Source organism: Zootoca vivipara, chromosome 7, assembly GCF_965207765.1.
Source record: "Zootoca vivipara chromosome 7, rZooViv2.hap1.1, whole genome shotgun sequence".
In the NCBI taxonomy this organism is placed as follows: domain Eukaryota; kingdom Metazoa; phylum Chordata; class Lepidosauria; order Squamata; family Lacertidae; genus Zootoca; species Zootoca vivipara.
Genome location: NC_142590.1, coordinates 35,800,281 through 35,827,996, shown reverse-complemented (window position 1 = coordinate 35,827,996; position 27,716 = coordinate 35,800,281). Strand labels below are relative to the sequence as shown.

General features: G+C 38.5%; 1 protein-coding gene across 6 annotated transcripts in view; it reads left to right on the top strand.

Annotated features, from left to right (window-relative positions):
* Nucleotides 1-27,716, top strand: part of NFIA (nuclear factor I A) — a 281,924-nt gene that overhangs the window by 136,598 nt on the left and 117,610 nt on the right. For all 6 annotated transcript variants that reach the window (XM_035123744.3, XM_035123742.3, XM_035123741.3 and 3 more), the window contains exon 3: nt 21,284-21,349. In XM_035123744.3, the coding sequence (XP_034979635.1) occupies nt 21,284-21,349 (66 nt within the window). The remainder of the gene's footprint in view (nt 1-21,283; nt 21,350-27,716) is intronic.

Sequence of the window (27,716 nt, the reverse complement as noted above, 5' to 3'; positions counted from 1 at the left end):
CTGTGGGCTGTGTATCTGCTTTTCTAGCCTTTGCGGGAATGGCTCAAGCGTGGGTGAAATCCCATTAAAACCTTCAGTACCTTGTTCCTGAAGAAGAAAGAAGTGCCCCGGGGGAGAGAGGGAGTAGGAGAGGGAGAGGGAGAGAAATACTACTATGTAGTATGAGTTAATATTAATAAATTGTCAAATCTGTTAAGTTCTGTGATGCTGTTATTTTTAATTTAGATCATTTATATACCACTCTTCAGTCTAAAGGTCACTCCAGATGGCTTACATACAAAAAATTACAAGAAAAGAGGCCTGAAAGCTTAATGACAGCACACAAGGAAAATGGACAGGGAGGGAAGATGAAAAAAGCAAACTCAAGCACCAACTCTAACATCTCTTATGATGACCAGCTGGTGAAAATAAACTACTCGGGCCCAAGAGGCACCTGATGGAGCTGGCCTTTGGGGAAAGCTGATGGAATGTTCCTGCTTCTCATTTTTCCCCACTGAGGCAGTCTAAGGGAATGACTACTACCAGGTGAAGAGGCCTGATAGAGCAGGTTTTTCAGCAAAGCAGTAGAACTGCTGCAGTTTAATACAAGCAGCGTTGTTTGAACACTGAAGCCTTACTTGAACACTTCCGGCATAAAGCCGTGCATCAGCCATGTGGCCTCTAGGGATGGTGCTTGGTGCTGCAGTACACATGTGAAAATGTTTAATTGAAAAGTTTGACTGTGCAGTTTGATGGCAGATAATTTAATGGATTTGGATTGTGTGGATGCACAATGACCCAATGCAGATGACCCAATTCTCCATATCGTCAGTATCAGGAGTTTCATCTTGTCCCCATACTTCTATTGGGAAGTGAGGACAGTGTGTTCTAGATAGGGCCCATTTCCCCTGAATATAGCTTGGAGGTACTCCTGGATCCAGCATTATTGCAGGGGGAATAGGTGGTGTCAGTGGCTAGAAGTGCTTGTTTCCAGTTGCAGCTGGTTTGTCAGTTCCAGCTGTTCCTGCTATGAAAGAACCTTGCCACAATAATGCATTCCCTGGTAACCTCTCCCGTTAGATTACTGTTATGTACTGAATGCATGTAATGCACTCTACATAGGACTATTGTTTAAGATTAAGATTGTCTGGAGCTGCAGCTAGTGCATTATGTGACTGCCAGATTTATGAGGAATGCATCTAATCAGAATTGTATAGCATCAATTCTGCAGGTTCTTCACTGGTTTCCAACATACCACCAGTTCCAATTAAAGGTGCTGTTGTTAGTTTATAAAGCTTTAAATGACTTGGAACAAAAATACTTGAAGAAGCATATCTCCCTATATCAGCCTGCCCAGGATAGGACCATTTTTACAGTGTTACTCCATTTATGGAACTCCCTCCTTTTGTGTATATGGTACTGTTTTTGCTGGGTTCTCAGTGCCACCTAAAGATAACATCCTTTCACTCATGACTTTGGGAGAAATTGATTCGGTTGATGTAACAGATCAGGTATTTGTAATGTATCTGTTTATATAATGCACAGCCAAGAATTGATATGATGATTTTAATTATGAGTTTAATAAATTGCTTTTTTGTTTATTTTTACTGCTTTACCGTAGTTATTTTTTGGAAGATACCCTGTAAACTTGACTGAGGAAAGGCAGGTTAAAAATAGAGTGGCTACAATATATATAAAAGTAAAGGACACCATCTATAATACCTAGATTACTCTTGAAATTGTAAGTGTTGGGATGACCAATACAGTGGTACCTCTACTTACGAATAACTCTAACTTACGAATGTTTCTACTTACGAACAGAGCTCTGTCCGCCATCTTGGATGCGGTTTAGATAGGATTTTTTCTACTTATGAATTTTTAGATAGGGGTGTTTCTACTTACAAATTTTTTCTCCCAATGCATTCCTATGGGATTCGACTTACAAATTTGTTCGACTTACAAATGTGCGTTCGGAACGCATTAAATTCGTAAGTAGAGGTACCACTGTATTTGGTCTGGCCCAATAAAGATGATTTGTTTGTTTTATTCTTGGGAAGAACAAACACTGCACATTGTTTATTACTTACTTCGTATCTTTTCCTATAGTAATTGATTCTGGACAAGAAGCACATTTTAAAATATTTGAGGCAAAGTGTGTCAAAGCCTGACATTAATAGGAAAGGAATGATATGGTTATATTCCCTTTCATTTCTTCTTCCCTCTTTTCCTTTTGGTGTGAAATAAACATGAAGCAAATCCATTGCAGATTTAATTATTGTTCTGCTGAATGGTTTTTAAAAATAGGGCACAAGACTTCCTGAAGCTTTACTTGTCATGGCCATATGCAACTAATTGTGCATCATCCACCAGGACTGATAAATTTGGGAGACGCATTTCTAAATTTATTGAAGAAGGAGTCTGGGATTTTGATATGGAAAACTTGAAAAAGGTATTTCGAATCTGGATGAAATATTCATAGATATAAAAATTTCTAGTACCAAGAAAGGGCTGCTGGGTGCCATGATGACTGTGCCTCTGATTTCCTAATTCCTGTTTTCCCCTGTTTTCTCAGCTCTGTGTTTAAATAAACTCTTCTGGTTATGCCTTTCACACATCACTGCTTTTGGCTTCAAAGACTCCTTTTAATAACTTATTCTTTGGTTTCATTTCCTTTTGAACATGAAATGGTTTAACCAAACACGCTGTGTACTGTACACCCCCACTAACACTGTCGGAGGGGGAGAGAGACTTTATATGTAACAGTGAGTTTGTGTTCTTTTTACTTATGCAGCCTGCTGTCCTTAACTTTTCAAGATAGTTTTTTTTTAAAGCACTGTGTCAGACCATCCCCTGAAATACTTAGTCTGGACCATGCTTTATCCACTGGATCCACTGCTTTAATGGCAGTCTAAGGACCCAAACAGACATGATGCGGGCCACAGTTAAAGTGCCTACCTGTGTACTTGTTTCATACTTTGATAGAGTTAAAGAACCTTTGACCCTTGCTACACCTTGACTTTTAAGGAAGACAGCAGCCAAGATGCCTGTATGGGCTCTTTTGAGCATGTGGACCACATATTGCCTATGCCTGCTTACTCTATTATGTGTTTGAGACGAGCCTTTTGGAAGGGAAAGCAAAATAGTTTTATTCTCAGTCCCACACAGAGGCCATTTCATAGTAATGCTAATGCCTGTTGCCAGGATTACTTACATGAAAGATGCTGTGAACTCATGCCATTGAACTACGTTTCCATACTTCATGTCATCATGCTTTATCCTCCAGTGATAACACATCACAACTAGTCCACCAAATGCACAGTACATTTCCATAAATTACTCATACACCGTTAAGGCAAATTAAACAATTACCCTGAGGTCACAGAGACAGATTTTTATTCACAAACTGCAATTGCATTCTGCTAAAAATAGCTATGGTATTTTCTCTCTGTATCAATATATGGGAATTTTATGCTGCACCAGCTAGTGACTGGCACAGTAGAGAAATTCAAATAGGGCTGCAGAGGGTTGCTATATGTCCTCTTTTTCCAGGACATGTCCTCTTTCCTAAAATGAGAGTTTTCATAGCGATCCATAGTTAAAAGTAGTAGTTGGCAGATGTGTCCTCTTTTTTGCTCTTCAAAATATGGCAACCCTCCAGGAAGCTGGACTGGCTTAGAATCCAGAAGATCCTTGGCTGCCCCAGCCCTGCCCCAGCCCCGAAATGCCCAATTTCAGGGCCCACTTCTGGCATTGGTGTTGTTTCCACCATCCTTTCCATGGTAACAACAGGAGCATTTGTGGTGGCAAAGGCGAGTAGATGGGGACTTCTGCCGGATCCTAATTGCCTCTAGCAGCACAGCTCAGGGTCTGTTTATTAAATTTATTTGGTCACCTATCAAGAAATATTCCATGGGTGATTGAAAATATAACATTACAACTTCAGTACACAATAAATAAAATCAGCAAGAAGTTATTCTAAGGGTGTGTCTACATAGCTTGGCAATCCTAGATTAATTTCATGTAGTTTGGTCCAGAGATGAACATATTTGTGCTTTATTGATTGCTTCCTTTCTTAGTCCCACAGCTAATAAATATGTTCTTTTCCATGTTCTTTGTCTGTATGGATTGGTTTATTTTGGAACAACTAGTCAGTGCCTAGGGATTGGCCAAGGTGGGAACAGTGAAAAATTGGTTCTCCTGGGTTCTCACTTCTCATTTTGTACCAGATGAGAGGCAGATGAGCTAGGTGCTAGGATACAGTGAACTGCAAATGTGATGGCAGATGCCTAGGGATAATGTGAAGTGTCTGTTAGTAATGTTATATTGTGCTTTAAATGGATGGTGCTTAATTTGGCCACATTTCAATCCAGGGTTGTCTTAACTGCAATAATTTAGGGCCTGCAGTGATACTTATCTGTCAGTATATTAAGTATGCTGGAGAACTTTGATATGCTCATTATAAATATGTTAAGGCTGATTTCATATTTCTGTATCTTCAGTTTGGGGATTTTGGGGGCTATCGTGGTTATGAGTTGCCGTTTTTGTTTTTTGTTTTGTTTTGATTTGTCTTTGACAATGCATATTTTATTGTCGTAAGCTGTGTTGAGTTTGTGTTTTGGAAAAAAGTTTGATAGATAAAAAAATCACTTCATCTGCAGTAAAGAGTAGCATGGGCAACCCTTGAAGTTTTGTGCTACTCTAGTTATTCCAGTGGAAGCAGCTTTCCCAGCTTCAGGTCATGTGGCCAGCATGACAAAGCCGCTTCTGGCAAACCAGAGCAGCACATGGAAACACCGTTTACCTTCCCGCTATAGCGGTTCCTATTCCATTACCCATATAATAATGTGTGTGTCTCTACATATGTCAGAAGTGCCTGTCTTTTCCGAAGTGTAGTTGCACTTGTACAGAATAGATATTGCCTGCTTTCCTCCCAAGTATTTTAAAGAAGTTATTTGGTTACCTAGACACAGACCCCATTTCTGAGCTCACTGTGGTAGAGACTAGTGCTTGCTTTTTAAAAAACAACAACAACAACTTCAGTTGGCTTGAAAAACAGATTGCAGAGTTTGCACACTGTGAATTGTAATTAAAGTATAAGGGGTGCTTATTATATCAACAACTGGCATGAGAACCCCTGAGCAGCAGGTGACCCCAAACATGTGATGTCCCTAACAGCTAGGATCCTTTTTTCACTGGTTTAGCAATCTGAAAGACCAAATTGAAAGAAGCCTAGAGGCTGTATATTTCATTGGGTCCCAGGGGAAATGAGGAATACAGCTTCCTTCTGCTTTGCTGGGATATAGCCAAAAACTTTCTAGAGGCTCTGTTTCTGACAGAGGCTTGTTGAAGGGGGAAAAAACAACCTTCCACCCATCACCCATAGGACCATAAATCTGACATTTCCCACAGTTTCTTTGAGGCAGGGATGTTGCTGTGTCAGCAATATGTCCTGAATCTTATGCTTTGTATTGTTTGCAAAGGAGCAGTCGAGGGACCTCAGATGCTTTTTCTTTACTGTCCAGCCGTTCCTGTAGTACAAAGTCACAGAGGTTTATAAGATACATAGATCAGAAGAGAATTTAACTTTATACAGAACTGGTGCTCTGCACATGCATGTGGATTTATTTATTTTTTACTACTGGGAAAAAAGAAGTAAAATTGAAAGTTCAATTTTCCTTGATAAAGAAAGCAGAATGGGGTGTGGGTATCCTTGGGTGTGATACAATTCAGTCTGACTTCTCCCAACAAAAACGCACAAGGAAAAAATCCAAGATCGGTGTGTGTGTAATCCTTGGAATATTTGTCCTTAATAGATTGGTAAAGGTAAAGGTAAAGGGACCCCTGACCATTAGGTCCAGTCGTGACCGACTCTGGGGTTGCGCGCTCATCTCGCTTTATTGGGCTGTGGAAACATTGAGAAAATCCCTTAGAATTCCTAAACCATTAAAATGCTGTCCTTAATCATTGTTGCATATATTAAGAGCTGTTGGTTATCATTTACAGGGCCACAATATCCAAAATTAGTTTTAGGCATATAGCTGACAATTGCCATTCTTCTACACCCATTATTTGCTCTTTCGTGTGTTTAACAGTATAAAACACTTGTGTAATTCAAAGGAATATAGATTTCAGTCAAACTGCCTTCAAAATTATCTTCAGTGATTTCAGTGATTTTTAAGACTTCATATGTTTAATCTGTATTCTGTCTCTTTAGTCTCAGCATGGCATAGGATTTACAGATTTTTAATTTATTAAAGATATAGAATTGTAAAGGAAAAATAGAAGTAAAACATGGCCTAATATGGAAATATTATCAGCGTTTTAGATGATACAGCCAGATGAACAAACTGGTGATTTTTTTTTACTTCGGTGTAAGGATTTAAACAAAGGGTTTAAATAACATCAGTTATATTAATGAAAATCAACAAAACTAATTAGTGACTTTCCTAATGCAATAAATTAGTTCTCTTAGTAAAGTTTCAGTTACAGTGGTACCCCGGTTTAAGTACACAATTGGTTCCGGAAGTCTGTACTTAACCTGAAGCGTACTTAACCTGAAGCAAACTTTCCCCTTGAAAGTAATGGAAAGTGGATTAATCCGTTCCAGACGGTCCACGGAGTACTCAACCTGAGGTGTACTTAACCCGAAGTATGAGTGCAATTGGTTCTGGAAGTCCGTACTTAACCTGAAGCGAACTTTCCCATTGAAAGTAATGGGAAGTGGATTAATCCGTTCCAGACGGGTCCGCTGAGTATTTAAACTGAAAGTACTCAAACCAAAGCATACTTAAACTGAGCTATGACTGTATTCAGAAAGTGGGCAATGGTAACTCAGTAGAGGTGGGGACTTGCCCTTCTGCTCATTTTTGAAGCCTGCAGAAGCATTCCCTGGTTGTAGTTTTCAATGCTACGTGATCATTTTCATTCTGAAACACAAGTTGAAAGTGATGCTCTCTGCCAGTATCATGACCAATCTTTAAGTTGGTCTCTTAAATCTTTGCTATTTTTAATTTCCCTTCCAAGCTGCAATTGCTGAGCACGACATCAAGTGAAAAATAGCCTTTACTTAATATTTTGAGTGCAACATTTTAAAGCTCTCTCTCCATCCCATATGCTTTATATTAAAAAGAGAGTAACATAGTTTTCTCTACTATACTCACATTGGTGAGCATCTGCTGCCCTTCCAATGAGAAGTTATTTTTAAAATGGCGAGTTTCTTAACATATAACCTAGTACTTTGAGCTTTGGCACAATCTACTGCAGCATATTGAATCTGCGGGATGCTATTATCTTTCCAAGTTTTTAACTCTAGCATCTTCATGAGCAACTTACCAACAGGCTATCAGATTAAAAGGGGGAGGGAACTTTATCACGGCACAACAAATATGTTTTAGGAATGCCTATAATGATACAGATGCAACTATAATGCACCCTTAATATAATGACATTTGGGTTTGTTTCTAAATTCCAATTCAGTTTTCTTGTAAGCAACTCCCTCTTATGCTGTGTGTGTGAAATAAGGATGTCTATGTACAGTATTTGACTTTTACCTATACAGGTATGCAAAGGTGTAGGGGAAAATTTATGAAAGCATGAACATCATATGAACTTGACACAACCTTTTGTTTTAGTATATACCAAGAGCCTAGGCTGCAGTAGCCCTAGGAGGACAAATACTGTATGCTACTTTTGGTCTTGATTGAGTAAAAGAAAAGGTGTTGGTTTGGGTGTGAGAGAGATATAAGAAACAGTGCAATTGTGTAAGACTGGCAGAATCAGGAACTTAGAAATTGTGCTCAAATCTGTTTTCTGTAGTTCAGTATATTTTCAAATAGTTTGTTCCCCCCAAAAAGGTCTTTAAAAAAACTTGTAAAGGAAGCACATTGTTTGAAATAAAGACCAAGAAATGACAAGTCATCATGGGAAAAAATGCTTTTAGCTACTGCAACTGAATATGAATTTAGCAAAATTGACGTAGAAGCTGTATCAAAAGGTGTTAGGTTCATACTCTAGCAAATATAAATATTTCAGCCACTACATGAATCTATCATTTTAAAAAAACTTTGCTAGAGTCATGTTTTTGCTCACTGATTTATTGTGCTACTAAGAATTGATCAAATAAATATTGACCTCCCACCCCAACAAACCTGAACACTGAATATGGGTTGTTGTTGTTGTTGTTGTTTGGTTTGTTTTTATCCTTAAGTATTCATATGGAACAGATGAGGTTTCTCTAATTCACTGTGGTGGAGTTTCTTGTTAAAAATGAAGATAACCCAATGGATTGCATACCTTTGGCCCCATTAGAATACTCACTTCCAATATTAAAAATATTTCAGAAAATGGGTCTTAGAAAGACCTCTTCCTAAGAGACACCAGACATATAGCCCCAATTAGGGTTGATAGTACTGATTTTAATTGACTGGTTTAATTGACTGGTTTAAGGACATCACTTGTAGAACTAGATAGGGTATTTGGTAAATATTGATACCAGTCTGAATTTGTAGGGAGCCACGCTGGTTTCACATTGGATTCAGAGTAGGTAGTCCCATGTGGAAGAGTATTTTTTAATTAAGTATGCCAGAACTCAACGTGATACAGTAAGCCCTTCTGTCATTTAGCTGCAAAGCACAGGGAGGAAATTTCATTGTCCAGTTGTACAACATGAGACTGAAGAAGTGAAGAGCCAGCAGCAGATCTACTGGGCCTAACTGGTTGCAGTTGCCCACATCAGAAGTCTTCTAAACTATCAGATGGGCTAGATAAGTAATCAGAACTGGACTCCAACAAATGGTCTATAAAGGAGGACATGGTGGAGGAAACTCAAATAATCATTAACATTCCACATTAGCCTTTCAGCCCTTGCTTCCCAAGATTATTGGACCTGAATGTAGTCAGTCACCCTGCTAAGGTCACAGATGAACATTTTATGACAACGTACGTTGGTCCATCCCAATCCATAAATCCACCCAGCAACTGAACAGGAAGCATTCAAGGTTATTCTGACAAGGAGGCATATTTGTAGACTGCCGACTTTCTTCTGAAAGGAAAAATTCTCATCTCATGGTGTCATTCACTTGGTATCCAACCTGCTAAAGTCAGGGTTTGAGATTTCTTGCAAGATTGTCAGGATGAGGTTCTCAAACTGAATACTTTAAAGAGACACCTTGAAGTCCTAGAGAGCATAATTTCCAGACTTCTTATATATTAAGATTTTTAAGGGCAAGTGCTGTTCTCTTTTTAGAACCTATATTCAAGACTTCCTTTGATACATTATGCACAGTATTGTGTTATTTCTTATGCATTGAAAATATCATCTCTTATCTCTTCTGCCAGGAGGGTGTTGGAGCTGGGTTCCATGCCAGGCCAGCCTATATTTGTGAGCGAGTATGCCTTTCATATGTTGCAATGGTTCTTGACCTCAATCCAGGCTTTAAAACAAGATCGGGCAGGCCCTTCTGTTTCTGCACACCATTCACATATAAAGTGGAGGGTTGGGTCTGATTTTTACAACAAAAGAAGCACAAGTTTGATGAGAGCGTCATATTGCCTCCTCCCCAACCTCTTCCATTGCTTAGGGTGCCCCATTGCTTTCAGCACTTTTCACCCCAAACTGCTATCAGAGCTGGGCTGACAGAAAAGTGCATAGTGTGTCCCCATTCTGTCCAGTTTGGCTGTCAGTCTTACATTCTGGTTGGAGGTGAATAACCATTCTGTTTGTGTGACGAAGACATAGGCTGGTGCCTTTTTTACTGTTGGCAAGAACTGGCATAGTTCTCTTTCTCTTCTGGTCTTATTTATTATTGGGAAAAGGTAGGGATTCGCCTTATGTACAAAATGCCCTCAAGGTACAGTATTTTTCTTCAGTACAAGATGTTTCCTGGTAGAGTCCTCTTTTTCGTAACTGTGACATCTTAATAGGAGTATGAAGGTGTTTACTTCCTCCATTGCAAAGTTGCTCAAGCCCTGCATTTGAGAAACTTTGAAAAAGAAAAAGAAAATCCCGGGACTTCCTCTGCATTATATGTCATATCTCATTTGCAAGGGGGACCAGCATCTTGCTGTGCCCTGCAATCTGGAGTTTCCCTGGAGACGTGTAGATAAGCTTTATTTCTCTTTGTAAGATATTACAGAATTGAGACACTTTCATCTGCAAATGCTGTGTTTGGGTATACAGTACTTCAGGCTATCCTAGACTAATTCTTTGTTCTTAACAGGAGAATTAGTGTTCACTTTATTTGGAGTATACCCTTTCTTTACTGCCCAGTGGCACACTCCACATTGTGGTACACCCCTTTCACCTGGAGTGACAACAGGTATAACTTAAAGAACAGCCAGATTATTCTTACCTATTACGGTACTTGATCTTCAGCTATATCCGCTGCCACTCTTGGTTGTCCATCTAGAACAAAGAATGTGTGGGTAGATATAAACTAAAAGAGAAAACAAAGCTGGAAAATATGTTAGCGTAGTTTAAGATATTTGTATAGCCTTGAGAAAAGAAAACTGCTACATTGAAAGGGGATGAAAATGTCTTCCCTGTTCCTAAACTTTGGTTATGATGCTGCAGTTTTGGTTTATATTTTTTGAGGTTTTTGAAGTGCTGTTTCTTGCTTGCTGCTTGGGAAGTTATTGGCAGAGACACCACAGGAGGCAGTCTATACTTATTATTATTATTATTATTATTATTATTATTATTATTATTATTATTATTATTATCCTGCCCATCTGGCTGGGTTTCCCCAGCCACTCTTGACAGCTCCCAACAGAATATTAAAAACACAATAAAACATCGAACATTAAAAACTTCCCTAAACAGGGCTGCCTTCAGATGTCTTCTAAAAGTCAGATAGTTGTTTATTTCCTTGACATCTGACGGGAGGGCGTTCCACAGGGCGGGTGCCACTACCGAGAAGGCCCTCTGCCTGCTTCCCTGCAACCTCAAATCTCGCAGTGAGGGAACCGCCAGAAGGCCCTCAGTGCTGGACCTCGGTGTCCAGGCTGAACGATGGGGTGGAGACGCTCCTTCAAATATACTGGACCGAGGCTGTGTACTGATAGCAGTACACTTTATATCCTGAACAGTAAAGCGTAGCCTATACTCCTGGAGTAGCAGTGAGATATTTCGTCTCAGAGGTAAGAATCCTGTTGGCCCTTTCCCTCACATTTGGTCAACTGTTTTATTATTTACTTAGTAAGATATTTATATTATGCCCTTCTGGTTTAAAAGCACTATTGCAATTTCATTCTCATCAGGAGAAGCCCTGCTTGTGCATTCTCCAAAACTGGCTTGGGAGGGGCATTGAGAGAACAAGCTGAAAAGTTTGCCATGATGAAATCACTAGCTCAATGTTGAATTTCTCCCTATATATTTTATAATCTATCTTTGTCATAATACAGTTAATATTGTGGCTATTTTATAGCCACTTTTCAGATTACACTGAAATGACAGGTTTAAGGGGGGGGGGAAGGAGTAAAAAAAATGATCTGGAATAATTTTTAAAATTTGGACACTATAATTAACAATGGGCCCACCATGTCTGCCTGCTTGTTGGCATAAATCATCAAAGGGCCGATCAGCATTTTAAACTGCTCTGTGGTGCACATCTGCAGCAGAACTATGATGACTCTAAATCGGGCAGTTCAGATATTTCAAAGCACTTGAGATTAGTACAGTGTGAAGTAATTTAAAATTATTGTACTGCAATTAATTTTAAATAACTGAACTCTGCATATGTCTAGAAAGCCATACAGATCCAATTGGAAGCTCTCTAAAATTTTAAATGGCTCAATAAATTTAAATCACGTTAGAATTCATAGAAGTGGATAATGTAAATCAGTCGTAAGGGCAGGTTAGGAAATGGATAGGAGGATGGAGGCTCTAATTTGAATAGATATGTATTTTCAGTGTGGAGTTTATAATGATGAAATGTGATCTTAAGTTCTCTAAGATGAGGAGAGCATCAATTGTTGATCCGTGTTGTTCTTTATTTTTTCATATTGTGGATGCTCAGGAATGCAAGTTTCCATTAATACTTTTTTCTGTATTACAAGGGTTGTGTTGTTATCACCCTACCTCCTTCCAGCATAATACCTTTGACATGGCTCAGATAATAGGAGCTTATGACTAGCCACAAAACATATTTTACCATAAAGTAAAAGCAGCCTAGAAACTTTGAATATGCTACACCATGGTGGTAACTTATTGCCAGAGAAGAATGAAGAGCCAAAGTATTATGATAAAAAAAAAATGATAAATGTGCCAGCACCAATGAACACTTTGGTCCTAACCAGTGAAAGTAGGGTCACCAATAGGAAATGAGGTTAATTCCAGTTCTTTTGAGAGAGCCATATATGATCTCAAATATGGAATGTTTTCATGGTGAATTTTTGGTTGTAGAATCTTCACAACTTTTATTCAGATCCACCTATTGCTGCAAATGTATAAATACTCATACCTACACTAATTCAACTCCCCCCCCCCACAAATTTGCTTCATCTCCTTTTTCTAAACGGCCAATCCCTAATCAGTATACCATTGGAGCCATTGTTACTTTCCTTGGCAACCAGTTAGGAAGTGAGTGCAAGTCCCAAGACTGGGTGCTGAACAAAATGTTCTTTATGAGGTGCTTTAAGGTGCAGGTTAATGTTGGTTGTGTGTAAGAGGGTTTTTTGTTTTTGTTTTAAAAGGGTTCCCTCCCAATCTTGACTCAGGTCTTGCAGGCAAATCCAGAGTGGTGGAACTGCAGGAGGCCCCTCAAGAGCTCCTTCCTTGAAGCTGTACCTTTCTTTTAGACAGTTGTCATTATCTTTGTCTAAAGGTCACGGCTAAATTGAATAAAAGGAAAGCTGTGTGTTCCTGTCGATGCACAAAGGCAGTATTGACTTTCCTAATCCAGTTTGCTGAGGGGTGAGAGAATTAAATTAGATATCTAAGCACAGAAATTGAGAGCCTTTGAAAACAAAGATAAGGAGACAGGCTGTATTTTCCCCCTTTTTTTCCCTGGGAGCTCTGGGCTCACGATTTTGCAGGTGTGTCATCTGATCCATGGCTTGCATCGATCAAAACTGTGCCAATGCATATTTAATTAGCAAGGGGACCCTGGATGCATTATGGCCATCATCCGTATATTGAATGGACTGTCAGACTTTTTGAATGCTTCCCAGCTACCCCCCCCCCTCCTACCCTGCTTGCTTTGTCGTTTGGGGAGCTTCTGCATTTTGTCTGAGCAGCTAAAAGTTTCTTTGTTTTTAGTTGCTGATGCATACAACACGACTGAGGAGAATACAAACAAGTTAAGTTTATTTTGTCTTTGGGGGAGGGGAAGCCTGAAAATTTGGGTTTTAATTCCTCTGGGCAACAGATTTTCTCCTCCTGTGCTGTTCTTTTTTAGCATAGTTGTGTAGTGTTTTAAGAATATTTTCATAAAGCCGGAAGCCTTTTATGACAGTATGAATTAAGTCAAAAGTTAATGTATGCCGCTACAAAAGAAATATGGTCTAGTAATAAACAAAGGGAGCAAACCTCTAAAAAGCAAACATTTATAAGTGTATTAAAAACTGGCAACAAATTCCCCCTCCCCTCTGAAACTCTGTTGCCTATCACTCCATACCAGTACATTGTTCATGCAAAAAATAGAATAACTTAAACTGAAGCCAAATTCTATATTTTTTTGAGTCTTGTAAATATCACAATCATATTATATATGCAGTTCATGAGATATAGCCTGCAATAAGGATCTTTTGTGCAACCCCCTCCGCCCCCCCAAAAGTCACCTTGGAGTTTCTGGGAACTCCTTTTTACAAAGCTCGGCAACTCAGACAAAGTGTTGCTTGCTAAACAGATGTAATACACAAAGTCTGCTTAGAATAAAGGGCAGCAGACTGTGCGCACATGTTTTGGTTTCATTCATGCTCATCAGCATAGTCTAGCTAGTTGTTTTTGCTCATCTACTTATGGGCAGTCTTAGTACAATTTTCTGGTAAAGTAACAAGGAGTGGGAGGTTGGGGGGGATTGGCCACAAAAGTTTGCTGCAAGGGCTCCTGGGAAATATATTTGCAGACATCTTCTCACAAAGGCTGACTGCTTCCTGGCTTAGACAGAGTGTTGCCTGATAAACAGACTTAACACAGAAATGTCTGTCTGGAATAAACAACAGCAAGCTTTGATTTACATTTCTATTATCAAAGATAATCTCTTTCCCAGTGTATGGGAATTAAGCGTCCTCTCACAAAAATGAGGCCAGGGTTGCTGTGATTTTACCACTGTGTGGAACCTTTTTCTCAGGAGTTAATGGGATACAACTTAAGTAAATAGAGTTGCTGAAAAGAAAAGGACTTTGAAGTTTAGGGGTAGGGTAGAGCAGTGAAGACACTTGAGCAAAAAGTTGAATACTGTATACCTGTATGTATCTAAACTCCTGAGGGAAAATTGGAAGCTGGTGTAAGTTGCAGGTGGTAAGCAAATCCACCTAATTATTTTTTTTCCAAATGCCCACCTTAGGCTAGGGATGGGGATTGGGGTGTGTGTGTTAGGGAACACTGTTGGAGTACCTCAGGCTGTCCTGCATCTCTCTATACTTACCCAAGAAAGTGCACAGACTTATCTCAGAGTTTCCTTTGTGGTGTAAAGCTTCATCTTCTTGCCATTAATGCCTCTGTCCTCTCCATGCACATCACTGAAACTGGAAATGCCTGTCCTCACCATACTTATTTCTGAGTCCTTCGATTATATATACCTAGCAAGGGATCACACACACACACACACACACCCCATTTTCTGAAAAGCTTTCCTGGGGGAAATAAGCCACCCCACAAAGTTCTGCTGTTATTCAAATCCAGCTCCCAACTGACACTGCCAGTGGCTACTACTCTCAGAAAACTATACAAATATGCTACCTTGCCTCTACCTACTGGGTTTTTAGATGTTAAGAGACATGAGTGTTTTCCCATAGCATCATTCTTTGACTCCATGAAACTGACATATGTATAACCTAGTCCTAAACATGTTTATTCAGACATAGTTGGGTGCTGTTGGGTTCACTGAGAGTTCCTTCACCATGTATATGTTCAATATTGCAACTCATGACAGCAAAAGCAATTTCCATGTGTGAAAGAGCCACATGGGCAAAGATCAGAGATAGTATATAATACTCTTTCCCCCAAAATAATTTCAATAGGGATATTTGACATACTTTGCTCAGTGAATACGTGATCTGTAGCCATAAACTAGCCAATAGTATTATTTTCATTCAATCCTCTACTCATAGTCTTCTGCAAATGTTTATTTATAAACGTCATTATTATTCATTACGAATAATGACTTTTTGGGTTTGAATCACCTGTCATCTTCCCAGTTCCAATTGTTAATGGGTTTATAGGTTTATCCCCAAGTTGTCAGGGGAAAAATAGAGAGTAGAATTCTTTGAATCAAAAAGGTCAAAAGGCTTTTTCTGTGTTAGAGAAAGAAGCTGCAGCTTTCTGTGGTTTTTAGAGACTGATAAAGTTTCAGGATCCGAGTTAGGATTTTGATATAATATTACTGTGCCTGTGAAAGTCAAGAAATCCTGTCTAAGGGCTAAAAAGTCTTAGAAAACCTGATCATGAAATCAGATGCTGCATCAAAATAAGAAAGTTTGGCTCGTCTGTCATGCCTTTTCTCTCACCAGACACAGTATATTCATCAAAGTAGGAGAAATATATGTGATTACTACGGGCTGTCTTCCTTTCTGTTGTTGCCCACCCCACCCCACCTACCCATCCATCCCTTGCCAATTCCCTCCCTTTACACCTTGCCCCAAGCCCCTAACCTCTCACAACTCCTTCCTTCACTTCACTTCACAGCCCTTTCTCCTTCACCACCCCAGCCTACCTACCAACCCCTGGCAAGCCATTGCCAACCCTATCCCCTCTCAGTTTGTCCACTTAGAGAGTCTGCAGGACAATTCCTTGGGAGCACCGCCCTATAACTAGCTGATACAGCCCCAGAAAAGCTTATCTATAGGCTTTTTTCACCTTCCAATACTGTGATGTTTATGATTTGTTGGAATCTAACAGCAAACGTTTTCTCAAACTAGATTACTGGATGTGAGTGGCTAATAATTTACGTCACTATAATGGCGCCATTTCCATCTGTAATAAATTAAAGTCTCACTTTAATAATACCAGGCACAATCTGCTTTTAAATCCCATTGATTTCAGCGGCAGAGTTATGTATATGTTTAACTTTCTTTCATTGAAATTAATGAGATTTTAAAATTATTGTATTTAGTTGGATCAGAACTGCCCTGTTTTTGTAGTAATTTTATAATTATTTATCTTACCTGCCCTAACAGCAATAAAACCTGCTTTGAGTGGAACACCAATTTAGTACTGTATGTATATGGTTATGCTTTTTTGCATCATTCTTAATTTATGTAGATGGTGGAATATAACTCTACCTCTGTGTGTTTGTGTATTTGTGAGTATGAGTGTGTGTGTGGAGGGAGAAAAAATAAATGAATGGCTAACCTGAATTTCTATTAAGTAATAATATTAAGTAATATTAATTTAATTCAAATGTGGATGAAAATTTCTTTCATTTTCATAATTTAAATTTGTTATCTACTCTGCACATTGATTTCACTGGATATGTTTTGTGTGCATCAGAACACAAAGTGTGTAATATACGGTAAAAGCTGGATTTTGAGTTATCTTTTTAGGAATCCAAAATAGGGAAGTTACAGTTAGCGTACTATTGAATAGGGTTGTGGTGTGTGAACCAAATGAAAACCCTCTGCTGTGTACTTTGCATTTTTAGGACCGCTCTGTGAATTTCCTCTTTGATAACCAAACACTGAAACTCTTGACTGTGTCAAATTATCTTCAGTATCTGAATAAAAATCAAGGAAACAGAATTATGTTTAGTTTTGAAATATTTTGGTACTTTGCTTTCTTCAGAGTCATAGTTCTCATGTTTAATCCTGATGGTAGCCAGAATGACTGAAGGGTCTTTTCAAAAACAGAATAAATTCAAAGATAGCCAGGATGAATAAACTAGGTCAGAAAAAGTATAAATTCTGGGATAAATTTGTGACATCCAAACTTTATTGTATTTCAAATCCAAAAATGACACAGTATATTTTTATATTCCTTGTTTGAAACATAATATCATAATATCATTTTACATTCTAATACTGTACTATTGTAATTGTACATGTCAATCAGTATTATAAATTTTAGACTCTAGAAGGCACTGAACTCCGGTATAGTTGGGTGTTTCCTGATGCAGATTTGCATGTCACCCACAAAACTTTGCAATGCTTATAAATTTTTCATCTTTGCTGAAGTGGGCCTTAAACACAACTATGAGACTGTTCTGACCAAGTTTGATGCCCATTTCATCCACAAGAGAAATGTAGTTTATGGGAGGACTTGCTTCCATCAAAGAGCTCAGAAGCCATAACCTGGATAATCTCCTAAATCATAAAGTAGTTATTGAAATGGCACTATGGAGAGTTGGAGAAACAGAAAGAAAAAACCCCATGTTATTGCAACCTTATAAGATAGAAACATTTTGTTCACTTTGTCTATTTTGGCATTTCAAATAAACTCGTGGTTGATAATGAAACCTAATTTATGGCTGCACAACCACTGCTCCTTACAACCCACAAACTGATGATGAGATAGAAAAAGTTGCCTCTTCAGATTGCTGAAGAGTTCTATAACTGGTTCAGTTCAGTGAGAGAACTACCGTATTTAGAGCCAGAAGAAATATAGTCCCATATAAACTTGCTGGAGAAAAGACATGTCAGATGCTATTTACCAATCAACAATAAATGACTCTCCCAGATCTCCCAACAACATCTTACTAATTCTGAGAAGACACAATTGCTGAATGCAGAGATAGCACCTGAAAACACAAGTTCATCTACTAAGACTGACTGAGTCATCTCAGTCAGCATGTAGCTATTCAGATCTTGATTCTGGTTTGGTCTAGAAACCTTCAAAATTCACAGCTGAGTGGCTGATTACCTGAACTATCAAATGTTTCCTGCAACAGAAATTTGGTGACATGTAGACAGTGTCATCTGTGGTTTAATCACTAAATGGCACTAGATTTAATTTTAGTAATGTAAGGAGTATTCTGTTGCTGTTCTGTTCTTGTTTAAGAAAAATGATAAGGTTCTTGTCTTGTTTCCTGACCAGTGTGTTCTCTAAGCCTTCCATGGCAAAAGTGGTATACAATTATATATACTGAAATTAAAAACAAAACAAAACAGTGTGACCCAATAGCAGGAATATCCTTTAAAAGAATAGCATACAAATAGTTAGCAACTCCTGCAGCCCAGTCATAAACATATTTACTCAGATGTAGGTCGCATGTGGGTTATTCCTAAGTAGGGGTGCATAGGATTACAGAATTAGAATTTTAACGTGCAAGCCATTTCATCTTAACCAGGGTGGATTTGATTTAAATCAAACTGATTTAAATCACGATTTAAATCACGATTTAAATCACTAGTCAGTAAGGCTTGATTTAAATCATAGTTTTCTACATAAAGACTAATTCTTTATGTAGTATAACTTTAATATGCAAGTAGATGAAGATTTTTAGAATAACAACTTTTCATATTAGTTTTTTATCCCCAGTTTAATAGGTTAATCATTCATATTTGGACAACTTTACTGTTGTATTTAGGAAGGAGAAAAATAATCATTACCTTAATAATAACAATTTAAATAGATTTATTCAACTGAAACAATAACATTACAGCATATGTTATTTGCTTCAACAAACATCCATGTTTGTTAACTAATTTGGCTAAACAAAAACAATATATATATATTTTAAGAAACTTAGGCTGTCAGCCCAGCCTACACATGAAAAGCTTAAATACTGTCCACTCCAAACAATCAGAAAAATATTGTTTCTATTCTATTCACTGAACTTCTTGAAACTTAGCACTGAAGGGGTAGTTTCTGTATTCATAGGTTTGTAGAACAATAGGATTAAGGTCTTTTTCTCAACTCTGTTCATGTTATAACATTTTTGCTGGGAAGAAGAGGCATGTGATCTCTGTTGAGTCAAATTCAGTTTTGAGAACTGCAAAAGTAAACCAAGCACCTGTGATAATATCTTGTAGGCAGAGAAACTGCCCAATAATCTTACAAAAACCTCTGGAAGAGCATGACATTGTGAATGGATTAATGGAATTTATTTACCCCCAAAATTAAACATATACAACCTTATTCTACATAATTAAAAAACTAATCTTTATTTCATGATGGAATAACCTTTGGGTGGTAATATATTTTCCTCAAAAAGCATTTTATTTAAAAAAATCCAATTTAAATCAAAAAAATTGATTTAAATCAAAAAAATCCGATTTTTTTGATTTTTTTAAAAAAAATCATTGATTTTTATCCACCCTGTAAATGACAGTATAATAATGCTATCTTACAACACTGAAATTTGGCACAGTGCTAGATGAGTTGTTTATTTTTTAAATCATTTTCATTTTCTTTAGAAAAATCAAGAAAAAAATTTTTTGTTAATGTTTGGCAATAAAGACACTAATTCTGAAATCCACTATGTCACTAACAGTTTGGTTGAACTGAACACACATTGAAAAAATGCATTTGAATGAAACTTCTTTTAGATGTTTAGATGTATAATTGTAAATATACAAATTGTTTGATGTATTTTCATTAGCTATAGTTTCTTAGTTGATACGGGCTTGTCTGTTTTACCCCTTAACAAATGCATATTGACAGGAGGTGGAAAAAATCCATATGGAGTATCAAAAGTTTCTTTATGGTAGTCTGATAATTAAAATATTCATTAGCTTAAAAGCTAGCATGCTTTTCAAAAAGTAATACGTTATCATAGTTTGACCCAAAGTCATCAGCGGTACTTCTTCTTCCCAAGCTGTTAATACCTCAAGGGTGGTGTTATCACTTCATAGCAATAGAAGTAAGATTTTCAATTTAATCACAGTACGGTGTTATGACCTTTTGATCTTGTGTGTTCTCTCTAAAATGTGGTCAAATTTCAGACTTTTTCACTGCACCTTGAATATTCAAGGTGAAGTCAACTCTAGGGTTGCCACAAGCATAAGCTTCTCTCTATCAATGCCAATTAGACAGAAGGGGGAACTGTAACAAAATGCTGGTTTCAGCCAGCCATGCTTTCTTCCATATTATAAGTTGCAGGGGGCTGAAGAAGAGCATTTCATTCCTTCTGCATGCTCACACATATGGTACAATTTCCTGGTTTTCTCTTCTAACTGACACTCAGCAGTCCATAATTACTGAGCATGCTCAGATGACACTGGTCCATTTCTTTTTCGTGGGATTGCCTACTTCAGATATTTTAAATGTTCCTTGTAGTTCTGGAAACCTCAAGGTTTCCCAGAGCATTGCTGATAATTCCTCCTTGTTTCTCATTGGCTTTTCTTTGGCACCAAGATCCTGTTTTGGCACCAGATCTGTCACCATTCACCACTTGAGTTCACCACTTAAAGAGAGTAATAGATGGCTTTTCTGGGCATTTTTGGCTAACTCTCAGAAAGGCACAGGTATGGGAAAGCTCTTCCACCAGCTTCTTTTACCCCAGTTTTCATCCTCCCCAGCTTCACACACTATCTAGGTTAAGAGAAGAAAGGAAAATAGCAGGTGTGATCCCTAGCTCTTCCGAAGTTTCCAGGTCTGCCAACCCTGGGAATTGCAGCTCTGGGAACCTGAGGCATTGGCATCAATAACCAGAGAGGTTTCTAGGGTTTAGGAACAGGCTTCTCAGGCTGGAAAAGAATGATAACGTACAATCCCCATAGCTCTTTTTTCAGGCTGAAATTCATTCAGAAGCTTCTGTGAATTAAAGCAGCTGATTAAGTCTGCACTTTCATACAAAGGTAGTTAATAATACAAACATGAAAAGGTTAATGTCTCAACAGCAAGTTGTTAGGCTATTGAAAAATAATGACATTGCAGCATTAGGGAATCTCACATGCCCCAAGCCCACACTGGATTACAAAGCCTAATTCTTTGCCTGGCGGCATGGTTTTTCAAAGTTTTGTATAATTAAGAATTTTGGTTTCAGATTTTGTAGAATTTATTCTACAACTAAGTTTGATTAGGCTAATGAAAAACTGTGTAATGTAATCTGATTACTCCATTAAAGTTCAGTAAAAATATAATACTGTATATTCTATTGGATGGAAATATAGAGAGATTGCAATATATATAGCATCTAAAATCAGGAACTTGGAAATCTTATTTCCACAATCGATTCCTATAATTTTGGGCCATTTTTATGTTTTTTAGATTCAAGTCAGTCTGAAAGTCCAAGCCAGCCAAATGAAGCTGATATCAAGGACCAGCCAGAAAATGGTAAGTATGTACCTGTTGCTGCCTTAGATTCTTTGAGTCCATATCTGTTTGGGTTTTCCCCAGGCAAAATTAGACTTGTACTGTCTCTTAGCAGCAAGTGCCTCACCTGAGCTGTGTGGAGATGGTCGTCATTAGCAGGGTCGGCAGAGCCCAACAATCCCCACCTACTGATGACACACCCACCCTTCACTGCTAGTTACCCCTCCCCCTCTTCTCCAAAATAAGAGTGTTGTTTTTTCTTGTGGAAGGGGATCAGCTGGCTGGGACATGCAATAACTGAATGGGACATGCAAGAACTGTACTGTTTGAGTGTTGAAGATGAACACACACAAAACCCACTGACGGCGTTTCCGTGTGCTGCTCTGGTTTGCCAGAAGCAGCTTTGTCATGCTGGCCACATGACCCGGAAGCTGTATGCTGGCTCCCTCGGCCAATAACACGAGATGAGCGCCGCAACTCCAGAGTCGGTCACGACTGGACCTAATGGTCAGGGGTACCTTTACCTTTAAGCACTTGAGCAGCTCAATTGATTTGGAGGGGGGAGTCAGGTGGGTGATAACACTTTGTTACTTTCCTCACTGAGACTTTATCATGTGCTCCACATGGTCAGCCTGGACCTGTTCATGGGTAAATCTGCTGGCTGTCAGTTGAAGGAACAATAGTCTAGGCTGCCATTTTGAACATAGCCTTTCCCAGTCAGCAGATTTGCTTTAGATCTTCATTAAGAACAGGTTCAGCATTCCTCGTAATGCATGGAATATTGTGGGTGAGTAACTTTTGCAACACAAATCAGTAAGATGCAAACTGCACCAGCTATTCCTTGAATGTGCCACAGAAGAGTAAGAGCAGCAGCAAAACACACGTCATATTTGAAGAGTCGGGCGCCATTTCAAGTTGAAGAGGATTGAATCCCAGGAAGTCCTTGTGCAAGCAGAATGAATTCCACTAGTGCATTGGAACCCCCCTCCCTCTTCTCCCAGAATGTGTCCCTTCCCCCCAAACCCCTCCTAAATCTGTTCTGAAGAACAGATTGGGAAGCAGGGAAGAGAGGAAAAGACTGTTCCATTGCACAAGTGGAAATTGTTTTTCTCATGCAAGGAGTCAGACAGAACGCAGGAGCTCAAGTCCTTTAAAAAAAAGCAAAAAGAAGTTGTTTGGAATCCTGATTTCCTATTATTTCTTTTAGATTAAAAAGCATAAACAAACAAAAGTAGAAGACAGCAATGAAAATGTATCAGGAGACATTCTTTAACCTGTGTTCAGCCTTGATAGATTTGTGTCCTGCTTCCTGGGCCCCTCTCTTATCAGAACTCCATGGTGAATTCATGTCATTGCATGCTTTTGTCTAAACATTTTGTTAACATTGTCTATTTTTTTTTAAAAAAGAAGATAAACTTGATGATTCATAATTTCCCCCCATCAAACGACATCAAATTTATTAGAATGTGCATGGGGACATGGTATGCCTTTCAAAATTCAGCATTTTGAAAAGAAGTCAAGCCCTCTTGAAGAAGGGTGATGGTATTTATAGAACTGTGCAAAGATTAGTGCTGGGATAGTGAAATAGAACATGACAGGAGTTCAAGTCCAGCAAAGCTCTTAATCATCATGCGTAACTGTCATTTGACAGACAGAAATTGATAGTACAAGTTTTAATCGTAAATTTAAAAGTTGGGGTTTTTTCAAGGAATTGGCTGCTTTTATATGTACAGTAAATGCAAACAGGACAGTATACATTAGTGCAGCTGTGCTCCAATGTTTACTGAATTAATTGCTCATTAAATAAATGTAGAGATTTTAGATTCCCCCCCCCCAAAAAAAGTTATTTAGCATCTAAATTGATACTGATTGTAATTCCAGTGCTTTATTTGTGCTTTGAGTTGCAATTCCTTAATTGTACCTCAGTAAAGGAAAAGCACCTTGTTCTTCCTAACAGTAAAAAGTGCTAAATAATGGCATGCAGCTACTCATGGAACTAGTTTGTCATCCCTTGTCATAATAGTATTGAATTTATAAAGGTGGCCTAAGAATTCATCCATCCACTTATTTATTTATTTAGATAGGGATGTGCATGCATTAGATTTAAGCAGGTTTGAATCAGTAAGAGGGTACTTCAAACGTTCACTTTAAAAGCAATGGGACTTGTTAAACTTTGGCTGAAAAGCTATTGGACATCAAAGACATTATGGCTGGAGATACTTATGTGATCATGGCAAACAAAGATACTAGAAGACCACCCTGCCTTTCCTAAGAAAGTCAGGATGCAGACCATATGATTGATGGTACCCAGCAGGATATGCAAATACTTTTCAAGGTAATGTCCCAATTTTATGCCTGAGAAAGGTGTGCTGAAACAGAGAGCTTAATCCTTTCCCCTCATTCCACTGGTATTACCCCTCTAAAAACCACTCTGAAGCTGCTCTTCACTGAGAGATACATTGGGGGGACTGGCTTTGCAGCAGAAAAATAGCACAAGCAGAAAGTGTTAAATAGCTCCTTCCCACCCTCAACTTCCATTCCTGCTTTGCATTCTGGCTGGGGAGAGAGAGAGAGAGAGAGAGAGAGAGAGAGAGAGAGAGAGAGAGAGTTTTACATGCAGTTCTGTATCATGTATAAATTGGCCCTAACCTTACAATAATGTCATTGCTATGCATGACTGTCTTTCCTAAGGCTGCCCCTTCATTGTAGAAGATAGATCAATATCTCAAAGAGACTTTGATGAAATCAGAGAATGACTCTCTTGGCATTTGCATGTTGAACCCAGTCTCATACTGCATTGCCATAATTCAATTGAATGCATGTTGAAATGATAAGTAATGCAGTTAAAAGTGGTTTGTGTCATCTTCCTAACATTCTTTACAGAACCTCATCTTTATACCCATGCTTCTGAATATTGTTCAGGAGAAGGTTTTGCTTGAAGGTGCCATATTTATCACAATATGGAAGCAAACAGTTTGGCTTATAATATCATTTAAATTGCAATTCGAGGACTAAAAGTTCTGGAGAAGCTATTCCTTTGAGATAAATTCATAGGAGGAAAGAGTTAATAACAAGTAAAGTATGTAGAAAGGGTGCCCAGTCACATGACTCAGAAATAGAGCTGAATTATGGATATAGAGATTTATTCATTACAAATGTAACAGGAAACCGGGTTTCCCATTGTAAGACTTCCACTATAAGCCTTGTGGCTGTTCGTTCCTTTCCTCTTGTCCTTCATGCAATAAATAAGTTTTCTGCTCATATGATTCATCTCTAACATAACCAGTACCTGTAGTTGGATATCTGTTCACCTTTCTTGTGATTTCAAGTGGCTTCTCACTGATTAAGCACCAAAACTGAATAACATAAATGTGCTAGGTGAAGATCAGTTCCAACATGAACCATAAAACCATCTCTGTGCAAAGAGTATGTTCCCCATAGATTTGTACCCTTACTGAGTCATGTCTAGTACAGAGGTCATTGGCGCTCACCAATGCACAGTCTGCTTACCCATGGCAGCTCTGTGCACAAGAACAGCAAACACTCTTTACTGCATGCATTACCCAGCCATAATAAAGTGTTTTCCTTCCTTTATTGCTTTTAATCCCAAATTCTGAAGTTGTTAATCCTATTTCTTGAACTTTGAGGGACAGGGGAGATGATTACATAGAAAACTGTTGGAAAAACTACTAAGCAACCTTTCCCCCCCTGCTCTAGAAGTACTTTTGTATATTGGCTATTTGTGAAAATTACCATACAGTGCTACCTTGGTTTATGAACCTAATCCGTTCTGGAAGACCGTTCTTAAACCGAGGCAAGCTCTCCCTAATGAGGCCTCCCGTTGCCGGTGGCCTTCCACCATTTTAATTCTGTTCTTGGACCAAGGTAAAGTTCTCAAACCGGGGCACTACTTCCGATTTTGCGGAGTTCTTAACCGAATTGTTTGTAAACAGGACTGTTCTTAAACCGAGGTACCACAGTACTGTATATATATATATATTTGGAATGCATATAGCTTGGATATGCTATTGCATATTTAGTGTGTTTTCATATGAAAGTCAGAAGTGTGCAATCATTTGCCAAGGTCTTTTAGGTTAAAGTCAGTCTTATACGGTTACTTTCCCTGATCATAATTCTTATGCAGGTTTACTGGTAACATAACTCACATTGACTTCAGCAAGACTTTCCCCGACATAAGTATGCACAGGATTCCAACCATAGTCTGGCTGTTGGCATCACTGTAGAGCTCCTGTGGAAGTTGGCTGTCAATCCAACTTCATATGGGGGAGTCACTCAAGGTCAGTTCTCAAGACAATGTTCAGGCCAAACTTGAAGGCTGCCTCACCAGTGACCTACAGGTTGCAAGAGCTGCAAATTGACAGAGCACTTTGGATGTCACAGCTGTTAACCATTAACCTCTGCAAGAAACACATTTTGATAAAAAAGAAATCATCCAAGCAAATACTGACACAAAGTACGGTACTGATAGCATGTAGCAAATGTTTGTTGCCTGACCACATGGTGCCTGAAGGACATGGCATACTCATTGCACTTTGAAGTTAGCAGTCTCTGTGAAGGAATAGGCAATGTAGCAAAAATAAGTATCTGGTTTCTCAAGACTGGAGAGGACACCCACACCCACACACCAATATATATGTAGTCACAATCCAAGAATCACTTATTACATGTCCAGTGGGACACCTCCATGCTGTTCCACATTCAGTTTGCTTCTGAACTTATTCAAAGAGTACAGTAGGTTTTGTTCAAAACCGACTGGGGTCAAGGTATTTAGAACACATATTTATTCCTTATAACCTGTCGATCAGTTAAGATAATCTTCTCTAAGTATGGCTCCTCCTTGGAAATTAGGTGGGTGACTACCAGAGAACATGCTTTTTCTCATGTGCCAAACAAACTCTGGAATTTTCCTCCTAGGCATGGCTGATGGTTGCTTCATTGCACTGAGAGACTTGTGCTCAGTTTTCATGTTCTTTTAGAGATGACCTTTTAATTGGTTTAGTTTCTATTTTTATCTTGCTGGATGTTTATTGTGTTTATCTGTTGTAGGCTTTATTGGTGTTTTAATCCAATTTATTATTTATTATGTTTCTGATATGGATTTGGTTTGCAGGCACTTATCAAAAGACAAGGTATAAATCTTCGTAAGTGAATAAATGATGGAAGGAAGGAGAGTTTGAGAACAATCCTGTACCCACACAGGAAGATAGCTGGGTGTTAGGGCCATTCCAGAAGTGGGGACCTGCAAGGGAAAAGGTTGTAGGCAGGTAATAAAGAAGGTTTAATCAGAAAAATTGTACTTGTTTAGCAAGAATTCCAAGGAGGATAATATAGAGAAACATAAGTTATTGGGGGTTTTTTGTTTTGTTTTTTTAACTGTGGCTGTAGTTCAAAATGGTTGTGCAAATATGAAACTGAGTTCTAAATCTTTCATCATCTATAATATGATTCTACAGTAAAACAGTTAGCCCCAAAAGTTTGTTCCTTAAAAATGTCTCAAGCTGTGCTACAAATTAGTGTATCTTTTGCTGTCAACCCAGTAACCCTTGTCCTTAATTTGCATACCATAGCTTCTTTTGTAACTCCCTTGTTTAACAGGTCCAATGAAAGAGATGTTACTTGCAGTGAAATACAATAATTAGCCACTTATTTCCTGTTTCGTGTATTAATTGAAAGGGCTTGCACTGTAAATATAGAACCTGTAGATAAAAGTGCACTCTAAAAATCAGTCAGTTAATAGAAGTATTCATTACTTGGTCGTAATTAAGGAAGAGTTCTGAGACAGAGGTATGTGTAAAAGTTTTATAGGTTTCTTCCTTCCTCATCCATTTTTATACTTCCTCCTATAAAAAGCTTATCCATTGACTTTAGAAGGGCTGAGAGGTTATTGTCTCTTGAGCAGGCCTGTCATCTTGTGAGGAATTTTACATTAGCAGTTATAAACCCTTCTTCTTATACCTCTGCACATGAAGAGCCAAAATGAGGGGAAAGAGGAAGAAGGAAGGGAATTTCTGTTTTGACTTAGAGAGGATTTAAAGTTTGCTCACATTCACCTTTAGCAGTCACAGGGAAAGCCTAACGGATGCCACTTCATCCTGTGTCAAGTGGCTGTGTTAGGGCTTCGACACTTCGACAAGTCACCTAAAAATGTGAGATAGTGACGTGGCATGCCAAAAGCAGGGCCAGGCTATGTAAGAGTGTACTGTATACTGGGGCACTCCCTGGACTTCTTCATGTTAAATGTCTGCAAACTGGATACTAAAAAAAACACCCTAAAAGGGAACTGAAATCTGGTTTTAGTGAATGAGAGCGCAATTTGGGGATATAGTGAGGATAGCAATAAATGGTATTGTTTTGCTCAAACGTCTTG